General features: G+C 36.2%; 1 protein-coding gene across 2 annotated transcripts in view; it reads left to right on the forward strand.

Moving 5' to 3' along the window:
- Nucleotides 1–15,514, forward strand: part of LOC137389864 (ecdysone receptor-like) — a 33,363-nt gene extending 17,849 nt beyond the window's left edge. For both annotated transcript variants that reach the window (XM_068076010.1, XM_068076011.1), the window contains exons 3-8: nucleotides 6,320–6,460; nucleotides 7,229–7,438; nucleotides 9,198–9,373; nucleotides 11,554–11,712; nucleotides 11,894–12,116; nucleotides 14,471–15,514. In XM_068076010.1, the coding sequence (XP_067932111.1) occupies nucleotides 6,320–6,460; nucleotides 7,229–7,438; nucleotides 9,198–9,373; nucleotides 11,554–11,712; nucleotides 11,894–12,116; nucleotides 14,471–14,709 (1,148 nt within the window). In that variant the 3' untranslated portion in view covers nucleotides 14,710–15,514. The remainder of the gene's footprint in view (nucleotides 1–6,319; nucleotides 6,461–7,228; nucleotides 7,439–9,197; nucleotides 9,374–11,553; nucleotides 11,713–11,893; nucleotides 12,117–14,470) is intronic.
- The last annotated feature ends 1,555 nt before the right edge of the window (nucleotides 15,515–17,069 follow it).

Genomic DNA, 17,069 nt, shown 5'->3' on the forward strand with positions numbered 1-17,069 from the left:
GAAGCAAAAGAAAGCAAAACCTATGCCGATGCACAATTGTGACGCCATTATTCGTTAAGACTCCCTACATGGCACAAAGATGGCAACATCGCACAGGTGTTTCGCTTCCAAACAGCCACGCTGAATCACGATAAAATGCGAGTAACACGACTGTTTCCATAAAAGCATTGTAGTGACATACGGGGGTGTGTCGCTACATCGCTTTATGAAATCTTCGTATTTGTTATATGAATAGACTGCCTGGGGCCGCTGCTCTGAACCAATAGTTTGCTGTGTTTCTCTCCCTCATCTAGCAGGTACCTCTTTTAGAAGAAGGATAAGCAGAGTGCCTCCTGCTATGTTGGTTGCAGGGGGGTTTTCGCTGTTAATTTACAGCTGAAGACCTCCTTTTTCCAATTGTCCTATTGTTCCTCATCTGTTCCTTATCACAGTTTTCCTTTTCCGAGTCTCGTTGGGTCCAATGTCACATTTTATTTAGTTCCAAATGCTACATGTTTATAGTTATTTACAATGGCACACACCTAGCTTCGTTAAAAACTCGTTACGATTGGCTTTTGAGTTTGGCTTATCATTACTGATATAGCATTACAATAATAGTATAAGTAATTCGGTAGAAATCTGTTCAAAAGTGCATTCTGTTTTAGGATATCTAAGCAGCATTTGGCATGAAACTTACTGTTAACCCTGTGAATCCTGGCCGTTTTTGTCAATACGCGTCAAGGGCCCTGGGCAATCTGTCCAACAGTTCAAAATTTTTAAACTTTTGTTAAATATATCTAAACGTGCTCATAATGCAATGATGTTTGGTAAAACACTAGTAAAAAAGTTCGGCAACCCATAGCAAATGTCATCAAACAGAAAAAAACTGTACTGCACCATTATTCGGCCTAAAACTATAAAAGTTTTTATAAAACTCGTAAAAACATTTACAGTATCCTCATATGCATTGTCTACTTGTTTATCATCATTTCATGACTTATATAATACTGGAAAATTACAATTAGCGTCATAAAACTCTTTGCATCACAATCATTTTTTGCCTGCCAACAAACGAGTTATGTCAATTTTTCGCGATACCGATCTAATAAAATTTGTTATTACAATGAAACAAGTAGGTAACGACATTGGAAAACTTACAAATAGTGAAAATTCCGATCTAACATCCTATGCAAGAATTAATTTGATTGTTTTTCGCTGTTAGAAACAGCTTTTGTAAACAAAGCCATGTGAACGCTGGAAAACTGGTCTTTAGGGATTCTGACACACCTTACGCAATGCCAGAAGACCGGCGTTAGGGTTCAAATGGTTAAGCACAGATGAGTGGCTAAAAATTGTATCAATTTAAAAGTTGAGTGCAGAAATTCATTAAAAAAAATTAAATTACTCACTAAAGTTCACTCAGTTGACGTTAAATTAAACATCTCTTTTAGAATACACAATGAACACATAACATAAATATTACCTTGTCAAAATTGATGTGAAATGTCAACAATTTTAATCAAATTCGGAGATTTTGTGAATTTCGTTGGCTGCCCAATATCTTGTGCTTCGGGCAGTCTATAGAAAAATGTTAATTAAATGCAAAGAAATTTAGGCTAAACACTGTCTAGATGTCACAAAAGAATCAATGATAAAAATAATGATGTACAAAAGTTCTTCAAGTTTATGATGTAAATTAGACCCTGTAATAGAGGATTTTAACTCATTGGTACCCGACTAATTTCCAGGCGATTAGCCCCAAATACCGCTCATTTTTCAAAAAGTTGCCATAATTCAAATTACTACTACAGGAGACAGACTTGAGATAATTTACTCATTCAACCCTTCACAACAGCCAGCCAAATCTCCTCTTTCAAATGATATTACATATATATAGAAACTTGTATCCCTTTTATGTAGATCCGTGCCTCAAAGAATGTAGTTTCAAGAAATTTCCGATTTTGAAAAAATTGTTATTTGCTGAAACAAATAAAAATTGCAAAGTATACAAAGTTTGACTAAAATTATATATTTATCACATACCATACATAGTTATGAATAATATTTATACATATGCAGTTAGTCATGAACATGAAAATCATGAAACTAATTTCGAAATTTTCTTCATGAGTATCATCCTTCAAACAAAAGCATAGCAAATCTATATGCCAATATAACTCAAATAAAATGTCATGCAAATGTTTCAAATAATAAAAATATGTTCAGTAACTCTGTTCTTGATTGCTCAGACTTCATAGACAGCTCTAAGAATCAATATGATCCTATCGAAACTGAATGATAACGTTAGTCTGACTACGGCTGACAGCCTGAAAAGTGCATTTCTATTTGAGCATAACAATTCAAATTGGCAAAATCAAAAGGTAATAATAACCATAAACATTAAAAATAATGTTTTTATTTGATTTACGCAGTCGTTTAATGTCTTACCATTTCTGAATCTGCATATTTACTTCTGGAGTTGAAAAAATGGACCGCGAACGATAAAATTTTAAATCGGCATGATGATTTCCGGTTTTGGTAGAATTCGAGATGGGCGTACTAATTTGGTTATAACTTTTGCCAGAGACGTCATTGAGGAGTATTTTAAAGTTTGTCGTATTGACAAGAATGTTTTCTTTCTAACTAATCAAAAATATTCTTTTAAAATTTAAAAATAACGGTGCAAGGAGTTGGCAAATTTCAGAAGCGAGTTAACTCGCGTTGGATGCCTAGCAACATTATAAATACGCAAGTTAACTCGCGTTGGGTGCGAATGAGTTAACATTTATTTAACAAAAAAATTATCTGATGTTTTATAAACAATATCAGCTTATACTAATAGCTTTTTTATATGTTACATTTGAGAATATCTTTATATCTGTCCATATATTAAAAGCTCTAATGGGAAGCTTTGTTCTCATCATCATTCGAAATCCAATCTTGGATAAAATTGAATCGAGATCGTAATAATAAACTATTTCAGTTAATCACAAATGTATCATAGTGCTTTTTATATTGACGCAGACCAACGCATTAATTTTAAACAATGACCCGTTGGCTACACATACATGTAGGACACGTTACATCGGTGTCTAGCCATAACTTTGAAGTGAGCCTCTGCCGTTATATTAAGCAAAGACATTATTTTTAAGGACAGAACAACTCCAGTTGCTTAATGTTGCACCACTCTTTGCACCTCATTGCTAGGATGCACAATCATCAATGTTCCCTTTTAAATTATGCTCCCTAGTTAAAGGTTGCCTTGTAACAAAGTTCACTCTACAGTTTTTTGGCATCAAAAGATTCACCATGTCTTACTCTGCTGTGTTGTAGGTGCAAAATATGTGGAAATGTGATTAAACGCTCTTAAAAGCTCAAAAACTAACAGTTGATCGCAGCCACACGAAAACGTTGTAAGCTGGAATCCCTTTTCAAAACGGCTCAAATGGGATGTAGTTGAACACGATGGCTTCTGTTTACACTTTCATGTAACCTTATTCGTCGAAATATTTTCACAAATATACTTCACGCATTCAATTAAACCATGTCTATTGGCCTTACAGCTCTGTTTCATCATCATTGTAATGCCGTCACTTTCAGCACTGATATCTCAAAACCTTCCGTAAAAATTTGTTTAATGTTTTAATCTTAGTTCGAAGGAGTGCATATCATCCTCTGATAAACATGACGAGCATGTTGATCACCTGCGATAGTCGACAAAGACTGGAGAAATTGTTCGCGTTATTTGGTAGGAAGTTATGGGTCACATGATCAGATTATGACTAGACGATTAGACCAAACTGAAGTGAAACTGTAAAGTAGTGAGATGCTATATTTGATGAAGGCTTTCCGGTAGAACATGAAGTGTTTGTCATAAACTAGTGCTACGAAACGTTTTATATCGAGCCTTTTATTGGCCTTTCATTTCACGTGAAAACATAACGTGTCAAAACAATAACCACGTTGAGTTGAGTACGTCGTCGAAATGAAGGGATTCTAAACTACGGCGTTTTCGTGACGGCTGCGATTAACTGTTCGTTTTTGAACTTTTAAGAGCTTGTAATCACATTTCCACATATTTTGCACCTACAACACAGCAGAGTAAGACATGGTGAATCTTTTGATACCAAATAGCTGTAATGGGAATTTTGTTGCAAGTCAACCTTTACGGTTTGCACTCAGATTAATATTTTATGCTTACGCACGGAGAAGGTTCAATAGCGAATATCTGCTTACGAGACAAGCCTAGAGCTGAGACATGCCTCTTGCTGTAGCTCTACCTAGTAGCTCTAACTTCTCTTCACACTGCACTGTAATTTATACACCATTTGTTTTTATTCGCCTAAAATATGCCATCACTCAGTATAAATTGCTTAGTAGATTTGAAAGGTTAGCTAATACACGCATCTGATGGTCTTTCCTAACCGAGTATCAGAAGCAAGTATTAAACGTAATAGTAGCATAAATCATAGCATTCCAGAGCATGCTAAAAAGAATACCACAGATTGATGATAAGTGTCAGTATGTGCACATCTTTATCTGGTCATTCATCTTTCTTCTATTTACTTAGCTGAGGTAACAAATCAAATTGGTATGAACTTTACATGTAAGATGGCACAGATCCCGGAAAGTATAGGATGGCCTGAATGTGGTGATTGGTTGTGGTAATATAGTAAGTTTAAATCAAAAGTTCTACTATTGTAGAGCTCAGATGATAAGTTGAAATCATTTAATGAAAATTGATGGGAAACATGAACTTGGACTTCTGCTCATGACAGTGAATGGGAACCATTTGAAAAAACATACCAATAACAATTCTGTCCCATAGAATTAACCTTTTGTAAGTTTAAAAATGGACATATTCAAAACTTTAGAAGAACATGTCAAAAAGTACCAACAATTTTCTATCATTTGAAGTTGTTTCTAATGCTTGAGGTGATCTGACTGCCAGGATGTTTCCGGATTAAAACCACCACAACTTGATCACGGTTAAAGCTATCAGAAGAAAATACATACAAAATGGCTTCACTAGTTGCTGTTGTTGCGATAAGTGATAACAGCATTCAAGTTGCAGCGTTACGCATCTCCATTCTGTCGGTCTCTTTGAACGATGGACGCCATAATCGCACCTTCGCTCGATCTGAGTGTTTTACCCACCATCAAGTTTTGTCGATTTAACTCTTGAAATATTCTGGCAATCAGATGCCCTCAAAGGCTCAAACATAAAAAACAATCGGAAACGATAGAAAACTACCGATACTTTCTGATAAAATCAACTTAAATTTTGTATAAGTTTTTCAAGTTTGAAAGTCTTGAGTAGAAATGAGGTAAAGTATTGGCAATGAAGCAGCTGGTGGATGGTCTACCAAGGGACAAGGCTGATGTGCATACTAGATATAGCCTCTCTTCCAAGAGGGCGAATACCCAATGAAACTTTGAACAAATGCAAACATCATTTTGCTCAGGGTGATCACACCCGTCCAACTCAATGACTCAGTCTCAATGTCGTTACATTCTCCAAGCAATTGACCAATAAAAATATCGAGATTGAATCATAGTAAGGCGACAAAAGCTATGACCACCCAATCATATTGATTCTCTCATCTAACAATTTTATGAAACCTTATTTCAAAAAAGAGCATTTGGACTAATTGCAAATCTACATCTTCCAGCATACCTTATTCCAATGAATGATCTTTCCAAATTTTTGTATCTTCTTACTTTACCTAGGCTAGATATTGATTTTACATCAATTAAAAGTTTCAAGATCTTTCATGGTCTGTGTCTTCGTTTTTACAGGACAGTTCCAGGTTTTTAACTTATGTGATGTGAACAAATTACATACAGAATCTAACAATTATTTTGAAAATACCGTTGCTGGTTGCTTTAGCAATCTTCCATCTAATATCTGTTCTCTTAGCAAAAAAAGGTATGTTAAACACTATATATGCCAAATCATTTATTCGATTTTAGTGGCCAATTGCAGCCCATTTTTTGTCTTTGGTTTATTATTGCTGTATGGCATTATTTGAAGAGCATTTATATTTGAAATGAAAATATTGCCAATAAAGTAATATATATTAACTGATCCATCACATTTCATTATAAGGTTTTGTCAAAGATTCATCCTCACATGACCCCGGCAGTATGCCGACTACATACTGTATGCTAAGGTCAGTTCTTGAGCTGAATAAGTTAATTGTAAAATGCTGCGCTAGTATTATAGTTTTTACCCTTTCGTATAATCTATTACATAGTAGATTTGTAGTTTTACTAACTCATAGCTTGTAGCGTGTCATGAAGCTCTGCCATAACTTGCTGATATCCATTGATATTGCAGGTTTCTTCCGGCGCAGTGTGACTAAGAACCATGCATATGCATGCAAGTTTGGAGGTCACTGTGAAATGGACATGTGGATGCGACGCAAGTGCCAGTTCTGCAGGTTGAGACGGTGTCGGGAGGTTGGCATGAAAGAAGAATGTGAGAATTGAATTAATTCTCTTTGCATCCCATTTTACAATTTTCAATTTTTTTTCATAAATTTTTGAAATTTTATTCAGCTGCAGAAGAAATTTATTCATTAGTGCTTTTAGATTTCCTCTGAGCGTGTGTTATATGTATATGAATGTGTTACACATTATGTGTTATACGTTATGAATGTGTTATACATTATGAGTGTGTTATATGTATATGGATGTGTTATATGTTATGAATGTGTTATACGTTATGAATGTGTTATACATTATGAATGTGTTATACGTTATGAATGTGTTATATGTACATGTATATGGATGTGTTATATGTGTATAAATGTGTTGTAACTGAATCTTAGTGGTCTAATTAGCACTGACTAAGCTTTTCTCTTTCCGTGCTCATTTACAAACCATGTGCTGAGATCCATGTAAATACATGTAGTTACTAATCATAGGCTGCAAATAGCCAATCACATGCTGTATAACAAACAGTTTTAGTTGCATTCCTCTGCAGATCATCCTTTGATCGATAGCTATGACTATGTATCTTATGTCAGTAATACCGGGACTAGAGAACAACACAAAGCTTATGAAGATATATTAGCCTCAACGATAGCACATTAAGTACCTTATTGAAAATACATATTTTGTAACACTTAAAAAAACTGAGATCACCGTAACATGAGCTGGTTTATGGCAACTAGTACAAAATTGGCAATACTCTTTAAATGTTCAAACGGGTGATGTCAAATGTGTGGTGATTTTCTCTATGCAGGTCTTCTGTCTGAGGAACAGTGCAAAGCGAGAGAAGCGAGGAGAAAGAAACCTAGTCGATCATCGATGAGAAGTGCGAGTGGAGACAGCGAGTCGGCTCCATCATCACCTAGCAGTCTTCCTGAGCAAAATAACAATGCCTTGAGCAAAAACAAATCACTCTCAAGGGGCATGTCAAACAAAGGCAAGGAGCCGGTCAAATCAAAATCATGTAAGATTATCACAGTTTGTCTCGCCTTTTAAGCGCATAGCAGCTCTGGAGTTCTTCTTTCAATTTAGATTCTAGTGTCTACTACAACATCTACAAATATCAGTAGTTCAGATGGAAAATGGGTGCATTCTGATTTGCTTTGCATATGACTCGTGGGTATAGGTTTTGGATTCCAACCTGTACATTTCACAATTTCAGATGAATTATGATAGAGGATTAGGTATGAGGGCACATAATAGTTGAGCAATGGAGGCGTCATTGACAGAGGCTATGCAGGGGTCTCCTTAAGGACGTAGTCTGCATGCAAGGATAAGCCTACTCCTTGTCATATAATGTTAGGAGCAATATTTATTATGTAGATCATGGAAAGTGCCAGGTGGGGTATAATTCCAAGTTTGCAAGTATATGCCGTATACTACATATAGTTATGACAGGCTCAGAGGGTTATACCTCAGAGGATTATACCTCAGAGGGTTATACCTCAGAGGGTTACACCTCAGAGGGTTATACCTCAGAGGGTTATACCTCAGACGATTATACCTCAGACGATTATACCTCAGACGGTTATACCTCAGACGGTTATACCTCAGACGATTATACCTCAGACGATTATACCTCAGACGGTTATACCTCAGACGGTTATACCTCAGACGGTTATACCTCAGACGGTTATACCTCAGACGGTTATACCTCAGACGGTTATACCTCAGACGGTTATACCTCAGACGGTTATACCTCAGACGGTTATACCTCAGACGGTTATACCTCATAGGGTGAAACTACAAAACAATCCAAAGCTTTTTTGTATTTTAGTCTTGTCAGCACATGTATAGCCTATTTTCAATCAAGAAATTTGATTTGATTTTATTGAGTGCTTGCATACCTTTTTATTAAAAACCTCTGAGGTCATACAAAGGTCAAAGTTTGTAGCTCGCTCGTATACTGTCAGGAATAAGATATTTGAAAGATGCGGTAGGTAGCAAAATATAGGTGGCAAAATCCACACTAGCGTGAATGGCACAAATTTAAGAAATCATTGCTTTTATATATCTTTTGATAAATAACTCTATGTTAATGAGATGCTTTTGATAATTAACTCTATGCTAATGAGATGCTTTTGTATATCTTATGATGAATAACTCTATGCTAATGAGATACTGTTTTAAATTTTTCTAGTACATCACTATTCTTTCAAGCTTATATCATTTTATGTCGATGACCCTCCTTGATTCTGGCTTGCTGTAAACAACTACTTACTTAGTTGAGGAGTTATCATTCCTTTACGAGAGTTATAAATGAATATTAACAGATCCAAATACAAACCTTTTGTAACAACCTGACGCAAAAGATAAATGCTGAAGGCAATCTTTTTAATTATGACTATTTATCCTGTCATTATTTTAGATTTTGCAGCGTTTCATACGCTAATATGTTGCGTAGGTCGCTGTTTACTTTTTGAATTCATCCTAAACCGAAAATAAAATTTGGAAACTGCATCTATTACGCTGAGAAGTCTGAGGAAATAGAAAACTGATCATTTTTGATCAGTTGATCAAAAATCAACAAAAATAAAAAATGATCAAACTTGATCATTTTTGACAAAATGATAACCCAATATCCTAAATTTATTGTGGCAAACTTTTGGCGGATCTCTAAACTCTGTGATTCGTGATCTATGTTTTTGAATAGGCACTAAGATAAGCAATTATAAAGACTTTCCGTAGGGAATGAGTTGAAGTTTAAAGTGTTTTTATTGCAGTATCAGGAGTTGTGGAGACGATAACTAGGCTTAGCTCATCTGACTTTGACTTCAACGACAGCCCATTGGATAAATTGCCCCAAGACATCCGATCACTCATTGAGCGCGTAGTTATCTGTCAGGATCAGTATGAGATGCCTACTGAACAGGAGATTACCAAGGTTTTGCTTTTGGCTGTGAGTAGATCAACTTTGTTTATCTTCCTGCTTATTACTATGTTTCCACACGCATGAAGCGCATCATGTGGGTTTGGAGATGTATGCGAGTTGGGTTAATGTGCGAATTGAGTGTTTCTATGGACATTCGCATGATGCGGATTGACTCCGGTGCCTTGTTGAAAAAAGGTAAGGAATTGTACGCTATAAGCTAATAATTACCGATACACCTGCTAGCGACGCAAACGCTTGAAATTCGATCGAGAACGGGCATCGAAAGTATTGAAAATGTTTAAAATTGAATTGCCGGTGTGGTACTTTAATGCGCATCATTCGAAAGTGCTGTTTTCACAATTCGCAAGTATAATGGATTCGATGAAGTTTTGCTAATCGCAAAACTTGCTACTTAGCTTGTGGATTTATGTCCTTTCCATGATGCGGTTAACTCGCGGATTGATGTCCTTTCCATGATGCGGTTAACTTGCGGATTGGCTTAAATTTGTGAATCATGCGCGTCATGGAAACATGGTGTATCTATCTATCTGCTGCCTTTCTTCAGTCAAAACTTTGCCTAACCACTAATTGGAACAGCTGTGGGTTGGCTTGGTGTCCTTTATCTAATTTCGTGAGTCAGTCAACTCGCAGGAATTTATTAAGGTATGGCCACACGTAACGTAACGAATTATCCGTTAATCTGACTGAATTCACGAAGTTCACAGATTTATTCGGCCGAATGTCACAGAATTATCTGAGCTGTGCATGCACCTCGAATTCGTTGACGAAACGCTTTTAATTGTCTAAACGAGTTATTAGCGAGCACGATTCAAGCAGCTTTTGCAATTAGTATAGTCCAAGACACGTATGACGACACACAATAAAAGTACGAGTGAAATTCAACATAATACACGATGAAACTGCTTAGGTTGCACTATTGTTGGTTAGCGCGCATGATTTTATCAGCTTTTAAAATTTACGTGGTTCGAAGCACATAAGGCGAGACGCAAAAAAAATATTACGGCGATTCGCCATAGTAGATACGATGCAACTGACTTGATTGCGCAAAAGATGGCAACTCTTTCTACCACGGAACTTTTGCTCCTAAAAATTGTTACTAAAAATGAAAAGATTTGTAGCCATAGCGTCCGGATGATAAAAACCAACGATAGCGCAACCTAAGCAGTTTCATCGTGTGTATTATGTTAAAGTGCACTCATACTTTTATTGTGTGTCGACATGCGTGTCTTGGACTATACTAATTGCAAAGGCTGCTAGATTTGTGCTCGCTAATAATTCGTTTAGCCAGTTAAAAGCGTTTCGTCGACGAATTCAGTGTGCATGCACAGCTCAGATAATTCTGTGATATTCGGCCGAATAAATCGGTGAATTTCGTGAATTCAGTCGGATTAACGAACAATTCGTTGCGTGTGGCCGTACCTTTACAGCTCGAGTAGATTAAAGGAAATGTATATATTGGTGCAAAGCTATCGGTTTTTCAGCTCAACCTTTCTTTACTCTAACTATACTGATAGTCATGAACATTTTTTCCACATCCATTTTTTGGTAAAAAGTATGACTTTTTTTACCTACCTCGGATGCTTTCTTCATGGGAGAAGCCTTTATGGTGGTTGCACTTAATTTTAGCAGCTTCTTGGCGCTGACTTTAGTCGCAAAGGCTTTATTTAGATGCCTTTCTGGTTGCAAAAACAACACTCGGTGTCAATTCACCTATCTACTGTTCAATTAGTGCATAAGGTGGGGGACTTGTCGCTCTTTAGCATGTTCCTACTTGACAAGAGAAGTTATTTATCTTTCTAGTTGCTTTATTTTTTGTTTACAACAAAAAGGGTTGTTGGTGCGAAAGTTGTTTGAATTTGTAGCGCTAAATTGGAAGGTTCACAGCTTCCTCGTCACACACAAGCTAGCAGGATAGCTCTACAATGTTTTCTATGATTTGTAATATTTGTGTTGCATAATCTAATGTCCCTACGTCTTGAACATTTATTGTCATTATAGACTTACAAATGTGTTTCGCTTTTGTCGCAACTTGCTGAAGTTATTAAATGTTGCGTGTTACCAGTACCTATCATGTGACCTAGCATGTGGTCTCAAAGTATTTCCTGATCCTTTTGTCTCTACTGTCTATGTTAAACTATGACAAAAACATTATAATTGTATATAAAATTCTGTTTGTTTGCTTCTAGAAATGCTTTGATCCAAACAATCCCAAAGATGCAAAAGAGCTTCTCTTTACCCAGTTAGCCCAGTTCACAGTTTTATCGACCCAGCTGGTCGTCGACTTTGCCAAGCAAATGCCTGGTTTCACTGAAATTGGCATTGAAGATCAGATAAAATTGCTAAAGGTTAGGAAAAAATATTTTCAGCTCTATTCTTTTTGATGCTATTATCTGTTACGCTATTGGTGTTGAAGCAAGTAGTTAGCATTGGTTTGTTTTTTTATTAAGAAGACAACTCCTGAGCACACCATATAACTGTACTGTGTGGTTGCGCATCTATTTAACGTATGTCATTGCTAACCAATAGGGAACAGCGTGTGAAAACCTCATGCTACGAACCGCCCGTCAGTATGATCCAGACTCTGATACAGTGATCATGGCTGATGGCAAAGCATACACACGCAACACGTTGTGCTTCGCTGGCCTCGAGAGTCTCGTGCCACCGATGTTTAATTTCTGTGGAGCCCTTGCGAGTATGAAGGTGGACAATGCCGAGTTTGGCATGCTGACCTGTATCAGCCTCTTTGCAGGTGAGTGACTAACTTAATTCTGTTGGGTTATTTTAGCAACCATGAAAAGTATACCAGGTACTGGGTGCTGATAGTAGCATTTACGCTAATTTGAAAAAAAACTACTGCCTAACACACTAGGCCTACTTGTTTTTAATCCGTTAAGCTAAGAGAGTTCTTTATTGTAAAATTGTTAACTTCCCTGCATGTGCATAAAAAATTAATTGTTAACATTACCTGTTAGTTGATGGTGGTCATTGGCAGCCAGTACCATCATTAATATTATTGTTGTCCTTAATGCACCCATTCACTGTTATGCGTGTGTATTTATTTATAGTTGCAGCAATACCTTAAGATTTGAGCTTAATGCGTTCAGGGACCCAAGCTTGTGTGTCCATTCACTCAAATCTCAAATTAATTTTTCTCATATAAAAGATAAAAGAACTGAATACAAATTAATACTTCCTACCCTCTAAAAGCACTTAACACGGTATATAACGATGGAAAAACGTGTTTTAGTTGTTCTAATTTACCACCTATGCTCACTAAGTAACAAATACCTATCTAGCGGTTATGGTCTGCAATAAAATGTGACATTATGTACAGTACTGCATGGAACTGTTAGCCTCAATATGGATAGTAGCAGCCGATGGCGGTGGGTGCAGAGGAGAGAGAAATTTTATTTGAATGAACTTAGCTTACTATGCACACCCTTTAAAATAAGTTTCAACCTTATGTTGCACTGAACTTCATTAAAGTATTTTAATTTCCATTTTTTTCGTCATTTTCCTCTCATCTGCTCAAATTGATCTGATGAAAGAGACCGAGTAATGCTGTTCTCATAAGCAGCCTCTCGCAAACTTTGTCGAGGAATCCATGAATTCCTAAATCTATTAACGACAGCGATCAAGTGGGAGCGGTTTGAACATCCGGAGAAAGCTGGGAAAAAAAGTGAGAACGCCAGCGAGGTTATAAGTTTACTTGAGTGTTTGATTCAGGCCTGGCTAGATGGACACACACATGTGCACCACGCACACCAGACACACACAAACGATTATATACCCAATCAGCCTAGGGGTAATTCTCTCGCACATAAGGGCAAAAACTTGCATGGAATTCTCCTCCTACCTCAAATTTCTTTCATTTCTTAAATGTTTAGAATTATTGTGTATATGTATATATATATATTATTTATATATTATATATATTATATATATTATATATATTATATATATATTATATATATATTAATGCTACAGACAGGACTGTTTCGGCTATTGAAGCCTCCTCAGTGCAGCTCAGAGCTTAGGCAAAGGACACAAATTCCATTACCAATGAGAGTTGACTTCCTGCCATGAAACAACTAGGTTGCCTCACAGACTTTAAGAAAGTCAATGTGCTGGCACCAAAGTGCTCAAATCACAAAAGTGATGAGCTTTGCACAAAGGCTAATAGTGCTGCACCTCTCACAGAGTGCTCAACCGAACCGAAGTAAGGGAGCATATACTCATGCTACAGACAGTACTGTTTCGGCTATTGAGCCTCCTCAGTGCAGCTCAGAGCTTAGGCAAGGGACACAAATCCCATTACCAATGAGAGTTGACTTCCTGCCATGAAACAACTAGGTTGCCTCACAGACTTTAAGAAAGTCAATATATATATATTATATATATATATTACAATATACATATATAATATATATATTATATATATTATATATATATTATATATATATATATATATTATATATATGTATATTATATGTATGTAGATAGTATATACATTCAACAGTTCAACCCCCAACATTTAGATATTATCTACGTATGTTTCATCCGCTCACCTTATGATCTCTTACAGCACTCGAGACTGCCAAGATACTAGTATTAGTGGTTTTTGGAGCTAGGGGCAGTATCTAACATGCAATGAAACCAAATAATTTCAACAGATCAACTCTCAAAATTAGTATGTCAGTAGATTCATTGCTGATTTCATGTGAAACCCATGTCATTTTAGTGTTTTTATTTTTACACGGATTTATTGTATTTTGTTTGATTTGCTCTACAGCTCGAAACGCAATTAAAAATATTAGCATAAATTAAATATATATAGCAGAATTAAATAATTTATAAAACAAATGTGCTATATAAACTTATGTAAAAGTTATGTGAGGCCTAAATTAAATGTAAAAAGCTAAGTTAATATTAGAAGTTAGGGCGAAGGGTTATTTATTATTTCAATAGCTAAGGAACAGGGGAGGCAACGCTTATGTTTGTATCGATATCATTCAAATAATCACCAGAATTGTTTTATATATCCTTCTTTTTGAGATTTTCTACAACTCCTGCTGTTTTTTATGTATGAGCTCTTTGTTGTAGAGAGAAGTGGCTTACGTGAACCGGCAAAGGTGGAAAAGATCCAAGATGTTTACACAAAAGCTCTTGAGTGCTATTGCAATGCCAAGGTCAAATCAGGGAGCCGGCGTTTTGCCAAACTTATAATGAAAATGATTGATCTGAGGACATTAAATGCGATCCATTCCGAGATGTGCCTCTCACTCAAAATTAAAACTGGAAACTTTCCGGGTATTTTATTGGAATATTTCAACATAGACTGAGCGCTGTGTTAAACACGCTCTACTTTAGTTTGAATGTGTTATACCGGTCTCGGAGTGATCTCTCAAACAGTAGCTTCTGTGAAGTTTACGAGTCAACCCTGTTGGAGTGTCTGGTGTTAAGGTGACTTCTCGTCTCTTATTGTTACCAGCCTGGATCTGGCCGTGCTCTTAACGATTTTATAAGCTCATCCTTTGTCAGCAATCTTTGCTGCCAGAACTGCCGGTATTTGTACATAATAGGCAGTTGTAATTTACCGGTGTATAATTGCATTTTTGTCTTTATCCAATATATTATACTATTTTGAATATATTTTATTGTACATAGTATTGTTGGTAATATTATGCGATGAATTAAACACTGACTGGTCACACATTTGAGAATACTCTATTAATACCTACACGTACATGACAGCGCTTAGGTAAGGCAACTTTTCTCCCCGGCGCCATTGCAAACCTGTATAGTCATTTGCTAGTATGGCCTCTTTTCTCATAGACTTGATGTAAATTATATAATCCCTTAATTGTTATATTAAAGTGGTATATGGTTAGCCTTGAGCCTTGTATTTTTTTACTCGAATGCCCATGTCTTTGTGGTCTCATTGACAATGTTTGTATATGTCTGTTATGGAGCATCCATTTGCATTGCTTAACTAATACATTATGTTAAATTTTTAATAGTCAGCTCATAGATTACCTCCCCTGGTTGGACATTGTAGTCACATCATTTTATCTTATACATTATTGCATGTAAAGCATTTGCACAAAACTGCTAGTATTGTGTACAATATATGACCTCTACTCCCCACCTCGTCAGCTATCTTTCCATGTGTATCAAGGTGTAATGCAGTACAAATAATTTGAGTTAGACAAAATGAACTGATATGCTAAATTTTTATCCGTGTGGACGTGTGTTCTTACCTAAAAGCACTTATCAAACCAAGGTAGTTTTTTGTTCTATAAAAAGTCCATGCAAATGAAGGGCGCATTACCGCGATGACTAAGAAAGATGGTTTGAATGCTGTAAGAGGAGAAAGGAAACGACTCCCCATTTCTGGATTACTACAAGATGGATACATTGCCATCTCAGTTTTAAGCTGTAATATATTCATTTATAGAATGAAGCACCGATGTAATTGTCTTCTGGTGTTTTTATATCCTGATATCTAACATGCATTTGTTTTACATATAAATCAGTACATTAGAAAAATGTCATAGTACTGCATTATCTGAGGCAGTGAATCACCAGTAATCAAAACTACATGTACTTTAGCTCTGATCGTTTCCGTAGGGGATTTACTGTATATCTTTAGAATTACTACAGCTGCTGACTACGACTGACTACCTTGGAAATGTCAAAGACAAATTGGCATTTTGCCAACAGTTAGCATGAAAACGCTCCGTTAGAAGGACAGCACATATAACTTTGTCTAACTTCATTCAACCTCCCTAAAAAATGTTACCAATTACTTCTACTTTGACATAAAAACCATTTTTATGTAAATGCTGTTGTGATTTAACACATTTTAACAAGCCGCGAAGAGCTGAAAAGTATGCAATACACTCCTGAAATCGCAAGTGTGTTTTCTAGATATTGCAGAGCTACATTCATATTAGAACCCTCATGTGATTCAACAAATAACATTTTAAATGACAAACTAGTTTTAATTCAGCGAAGCGCTGAAAGTCAAATAAAAACAATGTGCATACATAAATCAGCTGGTACACATACTGTAATGTCGGATGTCTTCAACAATTCTGACAAGTTGTATAACATGCCTCACCCTACTTATTATTGTATATGCAAGCCAATATGCAAAATCGTTGAGCCCAACAAGCATGATCATCAATGAGGATATAATATAGTTTTACCTCAAAACATGCTTTGAGCACATAACTCTCGTGTGCATGTGATAACACTAGTATGTGAAAAGCATGAAGATTTTAACGAATCAAGACCATGCAATTCAAGTACGCAAAACAATTTTCACAAGTAGAATCTGTAGCAACTTAATCAAAAGTACGCACCTAGAGACAGACATTCATAGAATGCTACATCTAAAAACATTTTATGGTATATCAGAAAGCACTAACTTATGAAATATGCTACAATTGTTCTTGTAGACATCAGGTAACTCAAATGACAACCTCGTTAATTTCTCTTATCCATGCTACAATATTAATCCTTCAGAAATAACCATCAACATGCAAGCATTAAGCACCAGTTTACTAATTGACTGAATTGACCAGCTAAGCTACCATCATCACTTTCTGCGCATTCATAAGACCGATTCATTTTTGATATACTCATTTTGCACTCGACTAAAACCTGCAGCTGATGTTATGAGATCAGTAGGTGTAGG

This window comes from Watersipora subatra, chromosome 3 (genome assembly GCF_963576615.1).
Source record: "Watersipora subatra chromosome 3, tzWatSuba1.1, whole genome shotgun sequence".
NCBI classification, from domain to species: domain Eukaryota; kingdom Metazoa; phylum Bryozoa; class Gymnolaemata; order Cheilostomatida; family Watersiporidae; genus Watersipora; species Watersipora subatra.